Source organism: Marmota monax, unplaced genomic scaffold (genome assembly GCF_021218885.2).
Source record: "Marmota monax isolate L192 unplaced genomic scaffold, Marmota_monax_Labrador192_F-V1.1 WCK01_AAM20220418_F8-fsc00207, whole genome shotgun sequence".
NCBI classification, from domain to species: domain Eukaryota; kingdom Metazoa; phylum Chordata; class Mammalia; order Rodentia; family Sciuridae; genus Marmota; species Marmota monax.
In genome coordinates this window covers 2,941,879-2,961,229 of record NW_026692713.1, presented here as the reverse complement: position 1 = coordinate 2,961,229, position 19,351 = coordinate 2,941,879, and the positions used below count along the sequence as shown (strand labels likewise).

Here is a 19,351-nt window from a genome sequence, read left to right as displayed (position 1 = left end):
TCTTTATCCAGAGTAATGACCTACCACTGCACCATTCTAGAGCTCCAGGTTTTGTGGATGAAGGGAGAACAAGAGGAAAGAAACAGAGGTTGTATAAGTAGAGGGTATTCAGGGAAAGCATTCACACAACATGGTGAAGCCCAGTGCTCAAGGAACTGGTCTGGGGAATAACTCAGGACAGAAGCCAAGGACCACAATGCAAATGGCCTGCAATGTCATGCTAAGCACTATGGGGTTTTCTTTTTATGCAAAATTAAGAAGAAGATCAAGTTATTAGATTATAAATATGCCTAAGAAGAGATGAGTTAATGTCTTACAGAACATTTGCTAGATTCTTGGGCTGGGGTTGTGGCTCAGTGGTAGAACGCTTGCCTAGCATTCCTGAGGCACTGGGTTCAATCCCCAGCACCACATAAAAAAAACCTAAATAAACAAAATAAAGTTATTGTGTCCATCTACAACTCAAAATTTAAAAAAATATTTTGCTAGATTCTTTTAGTTTAAAAAAAATCAGATAATCTTAATGAAAACATCTATACAGTTAGTAAGTTAAAATGGCATATACGGTAGCTTTATTTCAGAGTATCTGAGGCAGTAAGACAGGTTTCATCATATTGTTCAAATCTTCCTGTCAGAATCAGTTTCATGTCTTGCTGCATAAGGAGACAGCCAGGGCTGTTTCTGGGCTGAGAGAGGAGCATTTCATGGGAGCGAGCTCATTGCATGGTGTACTGATGGTTCCTGGGTCACATCCTAGCAGCTGACATGCTCCTGGTAAGCTAACTAGATAACCCCACTGCATGGATGACTAACCCATACCCTCAATCCCTCCTTGTTCTAGCTACCTTCCTATGAGAGGTGGCCTGCTAAGACAGTTCTGGCAGTGAGATAAATAAGCAGAAGTCAAGTACTGGAGAGGGCTTCCAGTTAGGGAAGCATCAGTCTTCCTACCAAAAAGCGTCCCTCAGTTGACAGACTCCTCCCTTCCTTAGTCATTCCTCTTATTCCTGCCAAGGCCAAAGTGCTGAAGACTCAGCTCTCATTCATTGTGAGACCATGTGCAAAGCAGGAGAATGACAAGTGTACAAAGGAACACTGAAAAGAGAGCTCAGGTGACTATTCATCTTTTCATCACTGTCCAACACCTCCCAATAGTTCATTCAAATTATTAATCCACCAAATAGATTAATCCATTGATGAGGTTAGAGTCCTCATGATACAGTCATTTGTCAAAAGCCTCACCTCTGTACACTGCTCTATTAGGGACTAAATCTTTAAGCATATAAGCCTTTGGGGGACATTCCAGACCCAAACCATAATACCTGGCAATGTCTATGAACAACTTAGCCCTGAGCCACCTACCTCCAAGCACCTCATCATCTGAACCAGATAAAGCTATATTTATGTCGCCATAGTTAGCTTTGTGTTACTTTCAGTCCAATGCATTCCTAATTGAGATGACAAATCCTCTGTTGACTAAGATTTATTCTGCCTAAAAATATGATTTCCTGGAAGAAACTGTGTTTCCCTTGCAAGTCACTTCCCCCAAAATAACACTAAAGATTATTGATGATTCCACACATACTAGCCAAAGCCTCTGCCAGCCCACCCCAGAAAGGGGAAAGGGCCTGAGAAAACAGAGAGAGAGCCAGGACAGCGGAGGAGGCCATTCACAAGGGGCTTCCTGTCTGACACATTTGGAAGGTGGGCTAGGGGCCAGCTTGGAATCCATTGTTGGCTCAATGGTGGTCCCTCTACTAGAGTTGATGGGCAAGAGTCCTAGGGAGGATGCATAGAACAGTTCCCCATGGAATGAGGGGTGGGAGCTCCACTTGCAGCCTTGGGTATATCTAATCACTTTGGCATGGGGTGTAGAGTGGGCACAGTGCTTGGTGCTAGGCAGTGTATGTGAGAGACCTGAGTGGACATGACAGAGATGCATGGAGGAGTACGCTCTGCAGGGCGTGCCTGTCAACCGTCTGACTGCATGGGGTGGGTAGGTGGGGTCTCTGGGGTCTGTAGGGGTCTGGTATACCTTCAGGAACATAGTGGTTTCTGTGAGGTATGTGGACTAGAAAAACATAACTGCCACATACCTAGTATAGTCCCAAAGCAAATTACAGAAATGTATCAAGAACTTGATGTCTTCAAAAGACAAGAGTATAAACACATGTAAGGTATAAGAATATAAAAGTCCCAAGGCACTAGTAATATATTTCTGTAGTACTCTACCTTAGAAATGTTGCTTGAATGACTCATGGAATGTCCCAAAGTCTTCTCAGTCTGCAAGAAAGCCAAACAGGTATTCAATATTGAGCCTTGATTAAAATATGCAAAGAATATAACAATCCTCCTGACACACTATTCCTGTAACTAGAATTTGCTAAGCACAACCTATTTCTACTATGTACTAGATGTGTGAAGCCAGTTATCGGATACTGAAGAATTGGGCAAAAAAACAATAAAAACAGTAGGCCTTACCCTAAAGCAATTTATCAGGGAAAATACAGGAGTTTGAAATCAATTATAATAATAAGAGAGTGATAACTATCATAAGATATATTCAAGGGCAGGTTCAAAGATGAGAAACCTGCATGCACAGTGGATGTGACATAGTCCATGTTATAAAGTAGTCATTGTAGGATGTCCCCAGAGTTGATCCCACCTGGGTCATATGACTGTCAAAGTGCTAGGTACTCAAAAGATATATCACACTGCTCAGATCTCCCTCAAGTCTGTTCCTTCTCCTAGAGCAGAAATCCAGGAATGACACTGCCCCCTCCCTCTCAGACTCCTCCACATTCAGTCTAATATCAAATTACTGGCTCCTTAAGGATTCTAAATCTCAAATCTCATTTCCATTTTTATTATAAATACCTTAGTTTAGATTCTCTTCATTTATCTTCATGGGACCTTCCTAAATAATCTCCTACCTCCCTGACAAATAAATTATCGGCTAACTTGTATTTCTCCTCCCCCAAATTCATATACTGAAGTTGTAATTTCCAATACTTCACAATGTGACAGATGGTAGAGTCTCTCAAGAGGTGATTAAGTTAAAATGAGGTCATTTGGGAGGAAATTCAATATGACTAATATCCTTATAAGACTGGGACACAGATACATACAGAGGAAAGACCATGCAAAAACATGGAAAAGACAACTGTCTGCAAGCCAAAGAGAAGCCTCAGAAGAATCCAATTCTGCTTATACCTTGAGCTCAGACTTCCAGCCTCCAGACTGTGAGAAAATGAATTTCTGTGGTTTAAGCCATCCACTCTGTGTAACTTTGTTATGGGAATCCTAGCAAATAAATACAATAATCTTCTACACTATATTGCTTTGTCTTTAAAAGATGACATTCTAAAAATAGTTTGATTTTTTTTTAAATTTTTTATTGTTGGCTGTTCAAAACATTACATAGTTCTTGATATATCATATTTCACAATTTGATTCAAGTGGGTTATGAGCTCCCATTTTTACCCCATATACAGATTGCAGAATCACATCAGTTACACATCCATTGATTTACATATTGCCATACTAGTGTCTGTTGTATTCTGCTGCCTTTCCTATCCTCTACTATCCCCCCTCCCCTCCCCTCCCCTCCCCTCCCCTCCCCTCCCCTCTTCTCTCTCTGCCCCCTCTACTGACATTCGTTTGTCCCCCTTATATTATTTTTCCCCTTCCCCTCACTTCCTCTTGTATGTACTTTTGTATAACTCTGAGGGTCTCCTTCCATTTCCATGCATATTCCCTTCTCTCTCCCTTTCCCTCCCACCTCTCATCCCTGTTTAATGGTAATCTTCTTCTCATGCTCTTCGACCCTACTCTGTTCTTAGTTACTCTCCTTATATCAAAGAAGACATTTGGCATTTGTTTTTTAGGGATTGGCTAGCTTCACTTAGCATAATCTGCTCTAATGCCATCCATTTCCCTGTAAATTCTATGATTTTGTCATTTTTTAATGCAGAGTAATACTCCATTGTGTATAAATGCCACATTTTTTTTATCCATTCATCCATTGAAGGGCATCCAGGTTGGTTCCACAGTCTAGCTATTGTGAATTGTGCTGCTATGAACATCGATGCAGCAGTGTCCCTGTAGCATGCTCTTTTTAGGTCTTTAGGGAATAGACCGAGAAGGGGAATAGCTGGGTCAAATGGTGGTTCCATTCCCAGCTTTCCAAGAAATCTCCATAGTGCTTTCCAAATTGGCTGCACCAATTTGCAGTCCCACCAGCAATGTACAAGTGTACCCTTTTCCCCACATCCTCTCCAGCACTTGTTGTTGTTTGACTTCATAATGGCTGCCAATCTTACTGGAGTGAGATGGTATCTTAGGGTGGTTTTGATTTGCATTTCTCTGACTGCTAGAGATGGTGAGCATTTTTTCATGTACTTGTTGATTGATTGTATGTCCTCCTCTGAGAAGTGTCTGTTCAGGTCCTTGGCCCATTTGTTGATTGGGTTGTTTGTTCTCTTATTGTCTAATTTTTTGAGTTCTTTGTATACTCTGGATATTAGGGCTCTATCTGAAGTGTGAGGAGTAAAGATTTGTTCCCAGGATGTAGGCTCTCTATTTACCTCTCTTATTGTATCTTTTGCTGAGAAAAAACTTTTTAGTTTGAGTAAGTCCCATTTGTTGATTCTAGTTATTAACTTTTGTGCTATGGGTGTCCTATTGAGGAATTTGGAGCCCGACCCCACCGACTGTAGATCGTAGCCAACTTTTTCTTCTATCAGATGGCGTGTCTCTGATTTGATATCAAGCTCCTTGATCCATTTTGAATTAACTTTTGTGCATGGCGAGAGAAAGGGATTCAGTTTCATTTTGTTGCATATGGATTTCCAGTTTTCCCAGCACCATTTGTTGAAGATGCTATCCTTCCTCCATTGCATGCTTTTAGCCCCTTTATCAAATATAAGGTAGTTGTAGTTTTGTGGATTGGTTTCTGTGTCCTCTATTCTGTACCATTGGTCCACCCGCCTGTTTTGGTACCAGTACCATGCTGTTTTTGTTACTATTGCTCTGTAGTATAGTTTGAAGTCTGGTATCGCTATACCGCCTGATTCACACTTCCTGCTTAGCATTGTTTTTGCTATTCTGGGTCTTTTGTTTTTCCATATGAATTTCATGATTGCTTTCTCTATTTCTACAAGAAATGCCGTTGGGATTTTGATTGGCATTGCATTAAACCTATAGAGAACTTTTGGTAATATCGCCATTTTGATGATGTTAGTTCTGCCTATCCATGAACAGGGTATATTTTTCCATCTTCTAAGATCTTCTTCTATTTCTCTCTTTAGGGTTCTGTAGTTTTCATTGTATAAGTCTTTCACCTCTTTTGTTAGGTTGATTCCCAAGTATTTTATTTTTTTTTGAAGATATTGTGAATGGAGTGGTTGTCCTCATTTCCATTTCAGAGGATTTGTCGCTGATATACAGGAATGCCTTTGATTTATGCGTGTTGATTTTATATCCTGCCACTTTGCTGAATTCATTTATTAGCTCTAATAGTTTCTTTGTAGACCCTTTTGGGTCTGCTAGGTATAGAATCATGTCATCTGCAAATAGTGATAATTTAAGTTCTTCTTTTCCTATTTTGATGCCTTTAATTTCTTGATTTTTTTAAAAAAAGAAAGTAATTTTCTTGAATCCACTCATTCTTTCTCAAAATCCAAATGAGTAAAAAGCTATTGCAAAAGAAACAGAAGATCTTACTTTAAAATTATCTATTTTCTCTTAAAATCTTTGGTCAATCAGAAATACAAAAAAGCTAGTGGATCACTGAAAAATTCCTTTGAAGGAGATTCTACTCCACCAAATTCCTCCTTAAAGACAACATAGCCCCCCCCCCACCCCTTGAGGGTGTAGCTCAGTGGTAAAACACTTGCCTAGTGTACACAAAGCCCTGGGTTTGATCTTAATCACCAAGCAGAGGGAAGATAATGAAAGCTAACCAACAAGACAGTCTGAATTTTCCCTTTCTCCTTGACCCACCAAATTATAGACTACCTTTGTTTTTGGATTCTTGGCTTTGGATGCTGCCTATTCCTAAAATGGTGATGAAGAAAAAATGTCCTGATCTCTCAGGTAGCCTGTTAATCAGCACTTCTATTCTGACAATGTTTTGTTGTTGTTGTTGTTTGTTTGTCATTGTTTTGGGGGGTCTTCATAGAAATATGTTTGTGTAATTCTGATTTTCTTTTAATATTGTTTCCTTGTTTTATAAATCTGAGCTACTTTTTTTTTTTCTTTTTTGGTACTAGGGTTTGAACACAGGGGTGCTCTACCACTGAGCTACATTCTCAGCCCCTTTTTTAAATTTTATTTTGAGTCAATTTTGCTAAGCTGACAAGTCTGGCCTTGAACTTGCAATCCTCCTGCCTCAGCCTCCCAAATCACTGACTTTTATAGAAGTAGATTTTTGGGTAAAAGATGGCAGTGCGCATACAATTTAGTTAATAAAAATAAATCAATCAGAAAACAGATACATAAGACTGGGGTTGTGGCTCAGTGGCAGAGTGCTTGCTTCACACATATGACCCACTGGGTTATATCCTCAGCACCACATAAAACTAAATAAATAAAATATATTATATTATATTCCTCTACAACTAAAAAAAAATTTAAAAAAAAGAAAACAGATACATAGATTGGGAAAGACTTTGTCTGAGGGTGTGAGAAAGCAAAGTTTTGTTAATGTAAGAAGTTAACAAATCACAAGGACAATGAGAAGTTCTGTAGAAGAACAGGGGCATTTCATCTTTTCATCAGTCCCACTAATGATGTTTTACATGTCCACATGAGACAAGTAAACTAAAATGGGTCTATAGGGATAGTCTCTCAGTAAATAGAGACCTTTGAAAACATGACACATTTTATACCAAGCTTTCTTCTTTGGTTAAAGTTAACAGAACATTCATTGTATGCCTGTAAGACACTAGACATATTACTAATTAGAATATCACCAAAGGAACTTACACAATGTGCCCACAATGATAACGGCTATAATGTTTGACCAAAAGGGAACATTTTGACCTCCAAGTATAGAGTGGTCACCATGGAACTTAGTTGTCATGAGACCTGATTTCCAAGAAAGTTTGTAAATATTTTCCAAATCAGCAAAATTTAACCTTAGTTCAACTGCTTAGAGAACTACAGAAGATAATTAGAAACTATTTTGAGAATCTGTACTCCAATAAAATAGAAAATATCAAAGGCATTGACAAATTTCTAGAGCCATATGATATACCCAAACTGAATCAGGATAATACCTACAGGATAAATGGATCAATTTCAAGCAATGAAATAGAAGTCACCATCAGAAGCCTACCAAACAAGAAAAGCCCAGCACCAGACAGATACACAGCTAAGTTCTACAAGACCTTCAAAGAAAAACTAATACCAATACTCCTCAAATTATTTCATGAAATAGAAAAAGAGGGAACACTTGCAAACCCATTCTATGAAGCAAATATCACCCTGATTCCAAAACCAGATAAAGACATAACAAAAAAAGAAAACTTCAGATCAATATCTCTAATGAACATGGATGCAAAAATTCTCAATAAAATTCTGGCAAATTGAATATAAAAACATCAAAAATATAGTGCACCACAATCAAATGGGGTTCATCCCAGGGATGCAAGGTTGGTTCAACATATGGAAATCAATAAATGTAATTAATCAAAGCAATATATTAATATTGCTTTAATATTCTTAAAGATAAAAATCATATGATCATCTCAATAATTGCAGAAAAAACATTCAACAAAATACAGCACCCTTTCATGTTCAAAACTCTAGAAAAACTAGGGATAACAGGCATATATCTCAACATTGTCAAAGCTATCTATGTTAAGCCCCAGGCCAATATCATTCTAAATGAAGAAAAATTGAAAGCATTCCTCTAAAACTGAAACAAGACAGGGATGCCTCTTTCACCACTTTAGTTCTTGAAACTCTTGCCAAAGCAATTAGACAGACAGAAATTACAGAGATACAGATAGGAAAAGAAGAACTCAAATTAGCACTATTTGCCAACAATATGATTCTATACTTAGTAGATCAAAAAATTCCACCAGAAAACTTCTAGAATTAGTAAATGAATTCAGCAAAGTAGCAGGATAAAAAATCAACATCCATCAATCAAAGGCATTTCCATACATCAGTGACAAATCCTCTGAAAGGGAAATGAGAAAAACTACCCCATTTACATAGCCTCAAATAAAATAAAATCCTTGGGAATCAACGAAAGAGGTGAAAGATCACTACAATTAAAACCACAGAATGCTAAAAAAAGAAATTAAAGAAGAACTTAGAAGATGGAAAGATCTCCCTTGTTCTGTATAGGCAGAATTAATATTGTCAAAATGACCATACTACCAAAAGCACTATACAAATTTAATGCAATTCCAATCAAAATCCCAATGACATTCCTCATAGAAACAGAATAAGCAATCGTGAAATTCATCTGGAAAAATAAGAGACCCAGAATAGCTACAGCAATCCTTAGCAAGAAGAGTGAGGCAGGTAGCATCACTATACCAGACTACAGAGCAAAAATAACAAAAACAGCATGGTATTGGCACCAAAATAGACTTGTAGATCAATGGTACAGAATAGAGGACACAGAGACAAACCCACATAATTACAGTTCTCTTCTGTTAGACAAAGGCGCCAAAAACATATATTGGAGAAAAGATAGCCTCTTCAACAAATGGTGCTGGGAAAACTGGAAATCCATATGCAACAAAATGAATTTAACCCCTATCTCTCACCAAGCACAAAACTCAAAGTGGATCGAGGGTGTAGCAATTAAACCAGAGACACTGTGTCTACTAGAAGAAAAAGCAGGCCCAAATTTCCATGATGCCAGATTAGGCCCCACCTTCCTTAATAAGACTCCTATAGCACAAGAATTAAAAACAAGAATCAGTAAATGGGATGGATTCAAACTAAAAAGCTTCTTCTCAGCAAAAGAAACAATAATCTGTGAGGTGAATAGAGAGTCTACAGAATGGGAGCAAATTTCTACCATACACACATCAGTATCTACCATACAACACTAATCTCTAGGGTATATAAAGAACCCCAAACTCTTAACATCAAAAAAACAAATAACCCAATCAAAAAATGGGCCAAGGAACTGAACAGACACTTCTCAGAAGGTGATACACGATCAATCAACAGATATTATGAAAAAATGTTCAACATCTCTAGCAATTAGAGAAATGCAAATCAAAACTACTCTAAGATTTCGTCTCATTCCAGTCAGAATGGCAGCCATTATAAACACAAACAACAATAAGTGTTGTCGAGGATGTGGGGGAAAAGGCACACTCATATACTGCTGGTGGGACTGCAAATTGGTACAGCCAATCTGGAAAGCAGTATGGAGACTCCTTGGAAAACTGGGAATGGAACCACCATTTGACTCAGCTATCCCTTTCCTTTGTCTATACCCAAAGGACTTAAAAACAGCATACTACAGGGACACAGCCACATCAATGTTTATAGCAGCACAATTCACAATAGCTAAACTATGGAACCAAACTAGATGCCCTTCAGTAGATGAATGGATAAAGAAAATTAGGTATATATACACGATGGAATATTACTTAGCATTAAAAGAGAATAAAATCATGGCATTTGCAGGTAAATGGATGGAGCTGGAGAATATAATGCTAAAAAAAAGTTAGCCAATCCCAAAAAAACAAACGCTAAATGTTTTCTCTGATATAGAATGCTGATTCATAATAGGGATGGAGGGGGAGCATGGGAGAAGTAGACATACTCTAGATAGGGCAAAGGGCAGGGAGGAGAAAGGAGGGGCATGGAGTAGGAAAGGCAGTGGAATGAGATGAACATCATTACTCTAAGTGTATCTATGAAGACACAATGGTGTGACTCTACATTGTGTACAACCACAGATAGGAAAAATTGTGTTCTATATGTACGAATTGTAATGCATTCTGCTGTCATACATAAGAAATTAGAATAAAGTTTTTTAAAAAGATATTAACTAGAGGCTTTCTGAGAAAATATTTTGCTTTCCTGATAAAACCAATGGCCATTTATCTGGAATTCCTCCTCCTTCATTCAGCCTGGAACATTGATGTATGCCAGGAAGTAAAACATTTATATTGGGACCACACAGAGGAAAGGTATATATCAGAAGTCTCAGACTTTTTGGTCTCAAGGACTACTTTAAATTATAAAAATTATCAAGGGTCTCTCAAATCTTTAGTTTATGTGTATGTTATATTTATTGATATATGCTGGATTAGAATTAAATCTGCAATGTAAAATAAATATACATATCTGAACTCACTTAGCATTAACAATAGTAAATTCAGCTAATAAAAATAAACATTGGAAAAAATTATCTTCTCAAACAAAAATTTAAGTTAGAGAATGGCATTATTCCATAATTTTGTAAATCTCATTGTCATGTAACTAACAGAAAACAGCTGGATTCTCATATCTGTTTGTGCATTCAATCTCTTCTGATATGCTGCTTTTGTGAGGATCCACATGGAAAGCTAGAGTTGGTATGGAAATCATTTTAAGCAGAAGACATTTAAGATTTGATAGATGCAGAGAGAAGCCTTCTCCATACTGCCCTCACTTAACAAAAGGCAAAAATTTCTAGTAAATGAGGCTACCGTTAATTCCCTCTTGGAAAGTTTACTAACCCGCCATAACTCCCCCTTCTGGGGAAAGTTTTATGGCCTTGAAGAAGGAGAAAAACATACTACTTGCAAACATCATCACAAGCTTTTTTACTTCTAATTTGTTCTCCTAGAAACCCATTTGTTTTTCCTAAAGATACTCATTTGTCTCTACCATGAATGTTTTTCCTTCCCCCTCCTATTACATCAGTTATAGAAGCCTCTAACTGTAACCACTTAGCAAACTACTTCTCTATGAGCTCCTGTATGCACATGGATGAACTTTTTCCCCCTAATAATCTCTTTTTTCAGTTTGCTTCACAAGCCACCAGTCTTGAACCTAGGAGGCTATAGAAGAATGGTTTCCTCCCAAACACTTTGAACAAAATGAAAGAACGAAGAAAATTTTAAAAATGAAGAAAATCCAGCCTTATTCAGTTATGTATTTAGAAAAGGAGATATATCCCAGTAGCTATTTGAAAGACCATAGATACTATTCTTTGACACAAAAACACAGAATAAGTGATCAGACACAAGGTGGACTCTGAGATGTTATCCATGAACTTTTAGTATCTATTGCATTAAATATCATCTGGTCTATCCTGCACTTTGAATTAATCTCTTAAACATTCATGATTTTATAATATTATTTTTTGGCCACTGTGTTAGTCAGTTGTTACTATTATCAAAATACCTAATAAGAACGACTTAGAGGAGGAAGAATTTATTTTTGCTCATGGTTTCAGAGTTTTAGTCCATGGTCAGCCAAGTTCATTCCTCTGAGCCCAAGGTAAAGTAGAACATCATGGAGAAGGGCAAGGTAGAGGAGCACCACACCATTCATGATAGCCAAGAAGCAAAGAGAGTGGGGGACAGGGGCTTCAGAGGAGATGCACCCATCAGTGGGTTATATGCCAAGTGACTCACCTCCTCCAGTCACTCCCCACTCGCCTACAGTTACCATCCAGTTAGTCCATTCAAATTAGGATGGATTGATTAGGTTTTAGCACTCACAATCCAATCACTTTACCTCCAAACATTACTGCATTGATAGAAGGGCTTCTGGGGGACATCTCATATCCATGTAGAAATTACTAGCTCATTTATAGTTACATAAATTTTCCAAATATCAACACATTTCATTATATGCAATTTTTTAAAAAATAATCCAGTCATCGAAAGATACTTAGTGATGTTTCCAAAATTCTAAGTTTTGTTGGGAAAACTTGAGTTTTATCATTAGTAACAAAAAATCATCACTTGTTCTCCTTGAAGTGAAAATTTCACTGTTGAGAAAAAGTCTGCCCATGTCAGAATAACTATAGTTTAACTATTAGTAATTCTTTCAAGTAAAATTATGTTTCACTTTAAATTTAAAAAGTACTATTAATTTAGCTACTTATTCAATCATATAAGAACTTTGCAATAGAATATGCATTGGAAACGCTTTAAACCAGATATATGAAGAGAAGAAACTACTCAACTGAAATTGGAACACATGCAAAAATGAGCAAAAAAGGACATCGAACTGTTACTATAACTATTTTCCAAACCTTCAATAAGTTTGGAGACATAGTGAAAAAAATTCAAATAAAATATCTGAAGATGTGCAAGCACTTAAAAAGTACATAGAGATATACTCATTAAGACCATAGATAAAACAAAAGGCACTCTAAAAATTTGTGCTCCATATCTCAAATAAACTCAGGGAAAATAAATGGGGGAGAGGGAATTGCCCAAGTAAGAGAGTTCATGAGCCCATGAGAGAGAGTACAAGAGCTGGAGGGAGAAGGTACAGAGAACAAAAGATGTGGGAGAGGCGGGCAGCAATGAATGTACACAAATAGAAAACAAAAACTGCTGGGTGTTTCCAGAGGAAGAGCATGGGTTTCATTGAGTTCCATCAGCCAGGTCTGTGAGGTCCTTTCCAGCTTCTTCAGTGCCCCTGACAGCTCATCAGTCCCATTCCCCTGAACTCAGTCCCAGTGGCAGCCTGCCACTCCATCACCTGGCACTTGAGTCTCTGGGCCTCAAAGAAGTCATTCCAGGTAGCTGCTTGTCCTTCTAGAGTCAGGGTCCAGTCCATTGCCACCCACACTGAGCTTCTTTTCTAATTTAAAGTTCTTGTCATGACAGCCTCTCCAAGTCTGCTTCTAAGGATTCTGCTTTCCCAATCCAGAAGATAGTGCATGAAGCCAGGGGACATCAGTCATTACCCAAACACAGTTTGGCCCCATCTAGCAAGTGCAGGGCCCTGGATTCGATTCTTAGCACCACGTAAAAATAAATAAATAAATATATATATATATTGTGCCCAACCACAACTAAAAAATAAATATTTTTTAAAAATTTCAAATTAAATATCTGAAGATGTGCAAGCACTTAAAAAGTACATAGAAATATACTCATTAAGACCAAGATAAAACAAAAGGCACTCTAAAAATTTGTGCTCCATATCTCAAATAAACGCAGGGAAAATAAATGGGGAAGAGAAAATTGCCCAAGTAAGAGAGTTCAGGAGCCCATGAGAGAGAGTACAAGAGCTGGAAGGAGAAGGTACAGAGAACAAAAGACGTAGGGGGAGGGAAGCGGCAATGAATAGTGATATTAATCATGCACATCCTATCTTGAAGCATAAAGGAGATTGCTCTTAATGGTTAGATGTTTTTCTTACCTTCTGTTTTCTAGGTAAATATACATAAAGGCAAAAACAAAACTAAGAAAGCACACTTAATTTCAAAGATACAAAAAACTGAACTATTGAAGAAAATCTACTTAACTCAGTAGAACAGTGATAATCTGTGACTTCTGAGTTGCAACCTAGTCCCTCCTTACTTCTCCCACTCTCAGTTGGACAGAGGTTCTAATATGGGAAGGTACACAACCAAGAAAAAATGATTACTCTCCTCATATCTTCCAACTTAATCACCCAGCATCTCCCAGAAAGGGAGAGACCTCCAGCATTTCTCATCTCATCCCCATTCCAAGTTACAGAAGTCCTACTCCAGGTAAAAGCACCTTAAAAGTCTGGGCTCCCAGGATACTGGCTCTCTATTCACTTCACAGATTGTTCCTTTTGCTGAGAAGAAACTTTTTAGTTTGAATCCATCCCATTTACTGATTCTTGGTTTTAATTCTTGAGCTATAGGAGTCTTATTAAGGAAGTTGGAACCTAATCCCTCATGATGAAGATTAGGGCCTACATTTTCCTCTATTAGACAGAGTCTCTGGTTTAATTCCAGGATCCTTCATCCACTTTGAGTTGAGTTTTGTGCATGGTGAGAGATAGGGGTTTAATTTCATTTTGTTGCATATGGATTTCCAGTTTTGCCAGCACCATTTGTTGAAGAGGCTATCTTTTCTCCAATGCATGTTTCTGGCACCTTTGTCTAATATAATTCTAATTTTGTGGGTTAGTCTCTGTGTCCTCTACTTTGTACCATTGGTCTACCAGTCTGTTTAGGTGCCAAGACCATGCTGTTTTAATTACTATTACTCTGTAGTATAGTTTAAGGTCTGGTATAGTGATGCCACCTGCTTTACTCTTCCTGCTAAGGATTGCTTTAGCTATTCTGGGTCTCGTATTTTCCTAAATGAATTTCATGATTGCTTTTTCTATTTCTATGAGAAATACCATTGGGATTTTGATTGGAATTGCATTAAATCTGTATAGTGCATTTGGTAGTATGGTCATTTTGATAATATTAATTCTGCCTATACAAGAGCAAGGTAGATCTTTCCATCTTCTAAGGTCTTCTTTGATTTCTTTCTTTAGGGTCCTGTAGTTTCTGTTGTATAGATCTTTCACCTCTTTCGTTGATTCTCAATAAAATTTTTTTTAGGCTACTGTGAATGGAGTAGTTTTCCTCATTTCCTTCTCAGAGGATTTGTCACTGATATACAGAAATGACTTTGATTTATGGGTGTTGATTTTATATCCTGATACTTTGCTGAATTCATTTAGAAGTTTTCTGGTGGAGCTTTTTGGGTCTTCTAGGTATAGAACCATATCGTCAGCAAACAATACAAATTTAAATTCTTCTTTTCCTATACATATCCCTTTAATTTCTTTCGTCTGTCTAATGGCTCTGGCCAGTGTTTCAAGAATGATGTTGAATAGAAGTGGTGAAAGAGGACATCCTGTCCTGTTCCTGTTTTTAGAGGGAATGCCTTTAATTTTTCTCCATTTAGAATGATGTTGGCCTGAGGCTTAGTGTAGATAGCCTTTACAATTTGAGATATGTTCCTGTTATCCCTATTTTTTCTAATGTTTTGAACAAGAAAGAATGCTATATTTTGTCAAATACTTTTTCTGCATCTACTGAGATGATCATGTTTCTTATCTTTGAGTCTATTGATGTGATGAATTACATTTATTGATTTCCATATGTCGAACCAACCTTGCATCCCTGGGATGAAGGGAATTTTTGCATCCATGCTCATTAGAGATTTTGGTCTGAAGTTTTCTTTCTTTGATATGTCTTTGCCTGTTTTTGGAATCAGGGTGATGTAGGCTTCATGGAATGAGTTTGGAAGTGCTGCCTCTTTTTCTATTTCCTGAAATAAATTGAAGCGTATTGGTTTTAATTCTTCTTTAAAGGTCTTGTAGAACTCAGCTGTGTATCCATCCAGTCCTGGGCTTTTCTTGGTTGGTAAGCTTCTGATGGCATCTTCTATTTCATCACTTGATATTGTTCTGTTTAAATTGTGTATATCTTCCTGATTCAATCTGGGCAAATCATATGACTTAAAAAAAATCTATCGATGACTTCAATGTCTTCTATTTTACTGGACTGGAGTATAAGTTTTCAAAATAATTTCTAATTATTCTCTGTATTTCTGTAGTGTCTGTTGTGATATTACCTTTTTGTCACATATATGCTGGTAATTTGAGTTTTCTCTCTTCTCTTCTTTAGCTTAGCTAAAGGTCTGTCGATTTTATTTATTTTTTCAAAGAAACAATTTTTTGTTTTGTCAATTTTTTCAACTGTTTCTTTTGTTTCAATTTCATTGATTTCAGCTCTAATTTTAATTATTTCTTGCCTTCTACTGCTTTTGCTGTTGATTTGTTTTTCTTTTTCTAGGGCTTTGAGATGTAGTGTAAGGTCATTTATTTGTAAATTTTTACCCCTTACACATCAGATAAAGCACTAATCTCTAGGGTATATAAAGAAGTCAAAAAGCTAAGCACCAAAAAAACAAATAACCCAATCAATAAATGGGCCAAGGACCTGAATAGGCACTTCTCAGAAGAGGATATACAATCAATCAACAAATATATGAAAAAATGTTCAACATCTCTAGCAATTAGAAAAATGCAAATCAAAACTACTCTAAGATATCATCTCACTCCAGTCAGCTATTATGAAGACAAACAACAATAAGTGTTGACGAGGATGTGGGGAAAAGGTAGTCACACAGTGGGACTGCAAATTGGTACAGCCAATATAAAAAGCAGTATGAAGATTTCTTGGAAATCTGGGAATGGAACCATCATTTGACCCAGCTATCCCTCTCCTCAGACTATACCCAAAGGACTTAAAATCAGCATACCATAGGGACACAGCCACATCAATGTTTACAGCAGCACAATTCACAATAGCTAAACTGTGGAGCCTACCTAGATGCCGTTCAGTAGATGAATGGATAAAAAAATTGTGGCATATATACACAATGGAATTTTACTCAGCAATAAAAGAGAATAAAATCATACCGTTTGAATCAAATGTATGATATGTCAAGATCACTGTATTGTCTTGAGCAACTAATAAAAAAAATCACGGCATTTTCAGTTAATGGATGGCGTTGGAGAAGATAGTGCTAAGAAAAGTTAGCCAATCCCAAAAAGACAAATGCAGACTTTTTTCTGATATAAGGAGGCTGATTCATAGTAGGGTAGGGAGGGGGAGCATGGGAGGAATAGACGAACACTAGATAGGGCAGAGGGGTGGGAGGGAAAGGGAGGGGGCATGGGATTATCAAGGATGGTGGAATGAGATAGACATCATTATCCAATGTACATGTATGAAGACAAAAATTGGTGTAAAAATACTTTATATACAACCAGAGATATGAAAAATTGTGCTGTATATGTGTAATAAGAATTGTAATGCATTCTGCTGTAATTTTTAAATCAATTAAAAAAAAAGTTTGGGCTCCCTTCCTCTGTTATGTTCCCATTAGACAATGCAGAAGTTCTACCCCAGGCATGAGGTAGGAAGAGAATAATGAGGTCCCCAATGTGCTCAACCCAACATGCTGGCAGGGAAGAGATCCTATACCAAAAGGTGAACCAAGAAAACCACAAGATACTGCCCACCAGAATGTTGCTCATAAAGTAGGTGTGTCACTCCAAGACATGAGGACCACTGTATCCTCTGTATGCTGGAGCTCTTAAACTAAGGCTCACAGTTTGCAAAGGTAGAAAGGCAGTTTCAGAGAACAGAAAGCTGCTAAAGTCTGTCTAAATGTACATTATTTGAAAAAGAGGATGTGGGGCTGGGGTTGTAGGCCAGTGAGGGAGCACTTGCCTCACCCATGTGTGAGGTACTGGTTTCAATTCTCAGCACCACATACAAATAAATAAAAAATAAATAAAAGTCCATCAATAACTAAAAAATTTTAAAAATAAAAAAAGAGGATATGGAAGTTCAGCCTAAATATGCCATCAAAAACAAGGGTGTTTGTTCCACCACAGAAGCCACTGAAGAGTAGTTGATTTCCCATCACTATGGACCTCAATAAGAGCCAAAAGATGACCAAGAAAGTCAGAAGACAATACACAGTTGCCAACACATGTGCCTCACCAAACACAAGTTCATGTGGGGCATGAACCAAGAGCTGTGTGGCTGTTCCCCATCTAAGCAGTGCACCATGGAGCTGCTCAAGGTCTCCAAGGACAAATAGAAAAGGGTAAGAGACACACATCCATGAAGGAAGCAAGAGGAGCTGAACAGCATCCTAGCTGCCATGAGGAAAGCAACTGCCAAGAAGGACTAAGACCCCTTTCTGCTCTGTGCATAATAAAACCTTTTAGTGGTAAGCAAATACAAGAGAAAGAGTAGGTCCACAAGAACAACAAACTAAACATACACCAATCACAAATGTATGACAGAAAGCCAGAAAAAGAGACCACTAAGAAGAGCCCTGAATTTAGAGGAAACCCTACAAATTGGCCTCAAAAACAGCCATTATAAAGAGATCAGAATTTATCTGAATCACACACACTCTGGAGCATTTTGTGACCCAGAGAACTATCAGAAAGAACAGTGCAATCAGCCAGAAATTAGTAGACACTAAAAGCAGATATAATACCAACAGACAAAGAAAACAGAGAGATCAGAAAGAGACTTCAAAGACAGCACTGCTAAAAACATCATCATCCCAACTCAAAGATTTTTATATCCAAGGCTGTACTCTCTGGGAAGCAACATCAGAGGACATATTGTGAATAGACATAACCATACAGTCCAGCCAAATCAACAAACAAACAACCTCCTGGTGGTAGTAATTCAGAGTTGCTGAAAACTTTATTTAAAATATTTAGCTTTTTTTGCTTTGTTTTCTGCAGTGCTGGAAATAAAATATTTAGTTTTGAAGAACAACAAAGAACTTATAACAAAATGGCAAGTAAAACAAACTTTTCTTGAAGGCCTAGATATTGGATTTATTAGCATATTAAGGTTTCGATATAGTTATCACAAATATGTTCATACAAGTAAAGGAAGCAATACTTAAGAAGCAAAGAAATATGATGACATTATCTAATAAATGACTATAGCATTAAAATGTCAGAAACTGTACAAATGGAATAACAGAAAATATGAAATTGAAAAGTAAAATAATTGAAATAAAAAATTCACTATAGGAATTCACAGAATATTTAAACTACAGAGTGAAAGAATCAGTAAAGCTGAAGTACCATTAGAGATTATTCAATCTGAGGAAAAGAGGGCAAAAAGAATGAAGAAAAATAGATCCTTAGAGAATTGTGGGGCATGATTAAGTGCCCCAATATATACATAAAGTATATATTGTAGAAAGGAGAAAGAGAGAAAAAATATTAAAAATTATAATGGCTGAAAACTTTCAAAATTTGATGTAATCATGAAACTATACATCTAAGAAGTTGGATAAAACTGTAGTGGAAGATAAAAGCAAAGAGATTCACATTTGATATATCAAATCAATATAGCTGGGGGGGAAAAAAGAAAAAAATACTAAAAGGGGAGAAATGGCCAATTCTGTAGTGTTGAAATTTCATCAAAAACTATAAAAGCCATAAGTTAACAGATGCAGATGAAAGAAGAAAACAGCAACCAAGATTACTATATCCAACAAAAACTACCTTTAACAACAGAGATGAAATAAAATATTCCTAGAAAAACAAAAACTCACAAAATTCATCTTGAGCAGACACATCTTAAAAGAAATACTAGAGTGCCTTATACTCAGTCTTTCTAGTTTCCTTGTGCAGATGCCACCCCACTTGCGTCAGCCTTCAGCCCACCATCTTCTTGAAACCAATCACTGTGCCTTCATCTGAGTTGCTCAATTCTGATGAAGGTTGATGCTTGAGGTTGATGTAGAGATTGTCAACCAATTTGTGATGACCAAGACCATGTTGGAAGATTTGGGATGGATGATGGAGATGATGACCCAAAGTTACTCTA

General features: G+C 37.2%; 1 protein-coding gene across 6 annotated transcripts in view; it reads right to left on the bottom strand.

Moving 5' to 3' along the window:
• The window catches only part of Marchf8 (membrane associated ring-CH-type finger 8), a 238,547-nt gene that overhangs the window by 30,431 nt on the left and 188,765 nt on the right, over nt 1-19,351 (bottom strand). For all 6 annotated transcript variants that reach the window (XM_058580018.1, XM_046446741.2, XM_046446744.2 and 3 more), the window contains exon 3: nt 2,233-2,283. In XM_058580018.1, the coding sequence (XP_058436001.1) occupies nt 2,233-2,283 (51 nt within the window). The remainder of the gene's footprint in view (nt 1-2,232; nt 2,284-19,351) is intronic.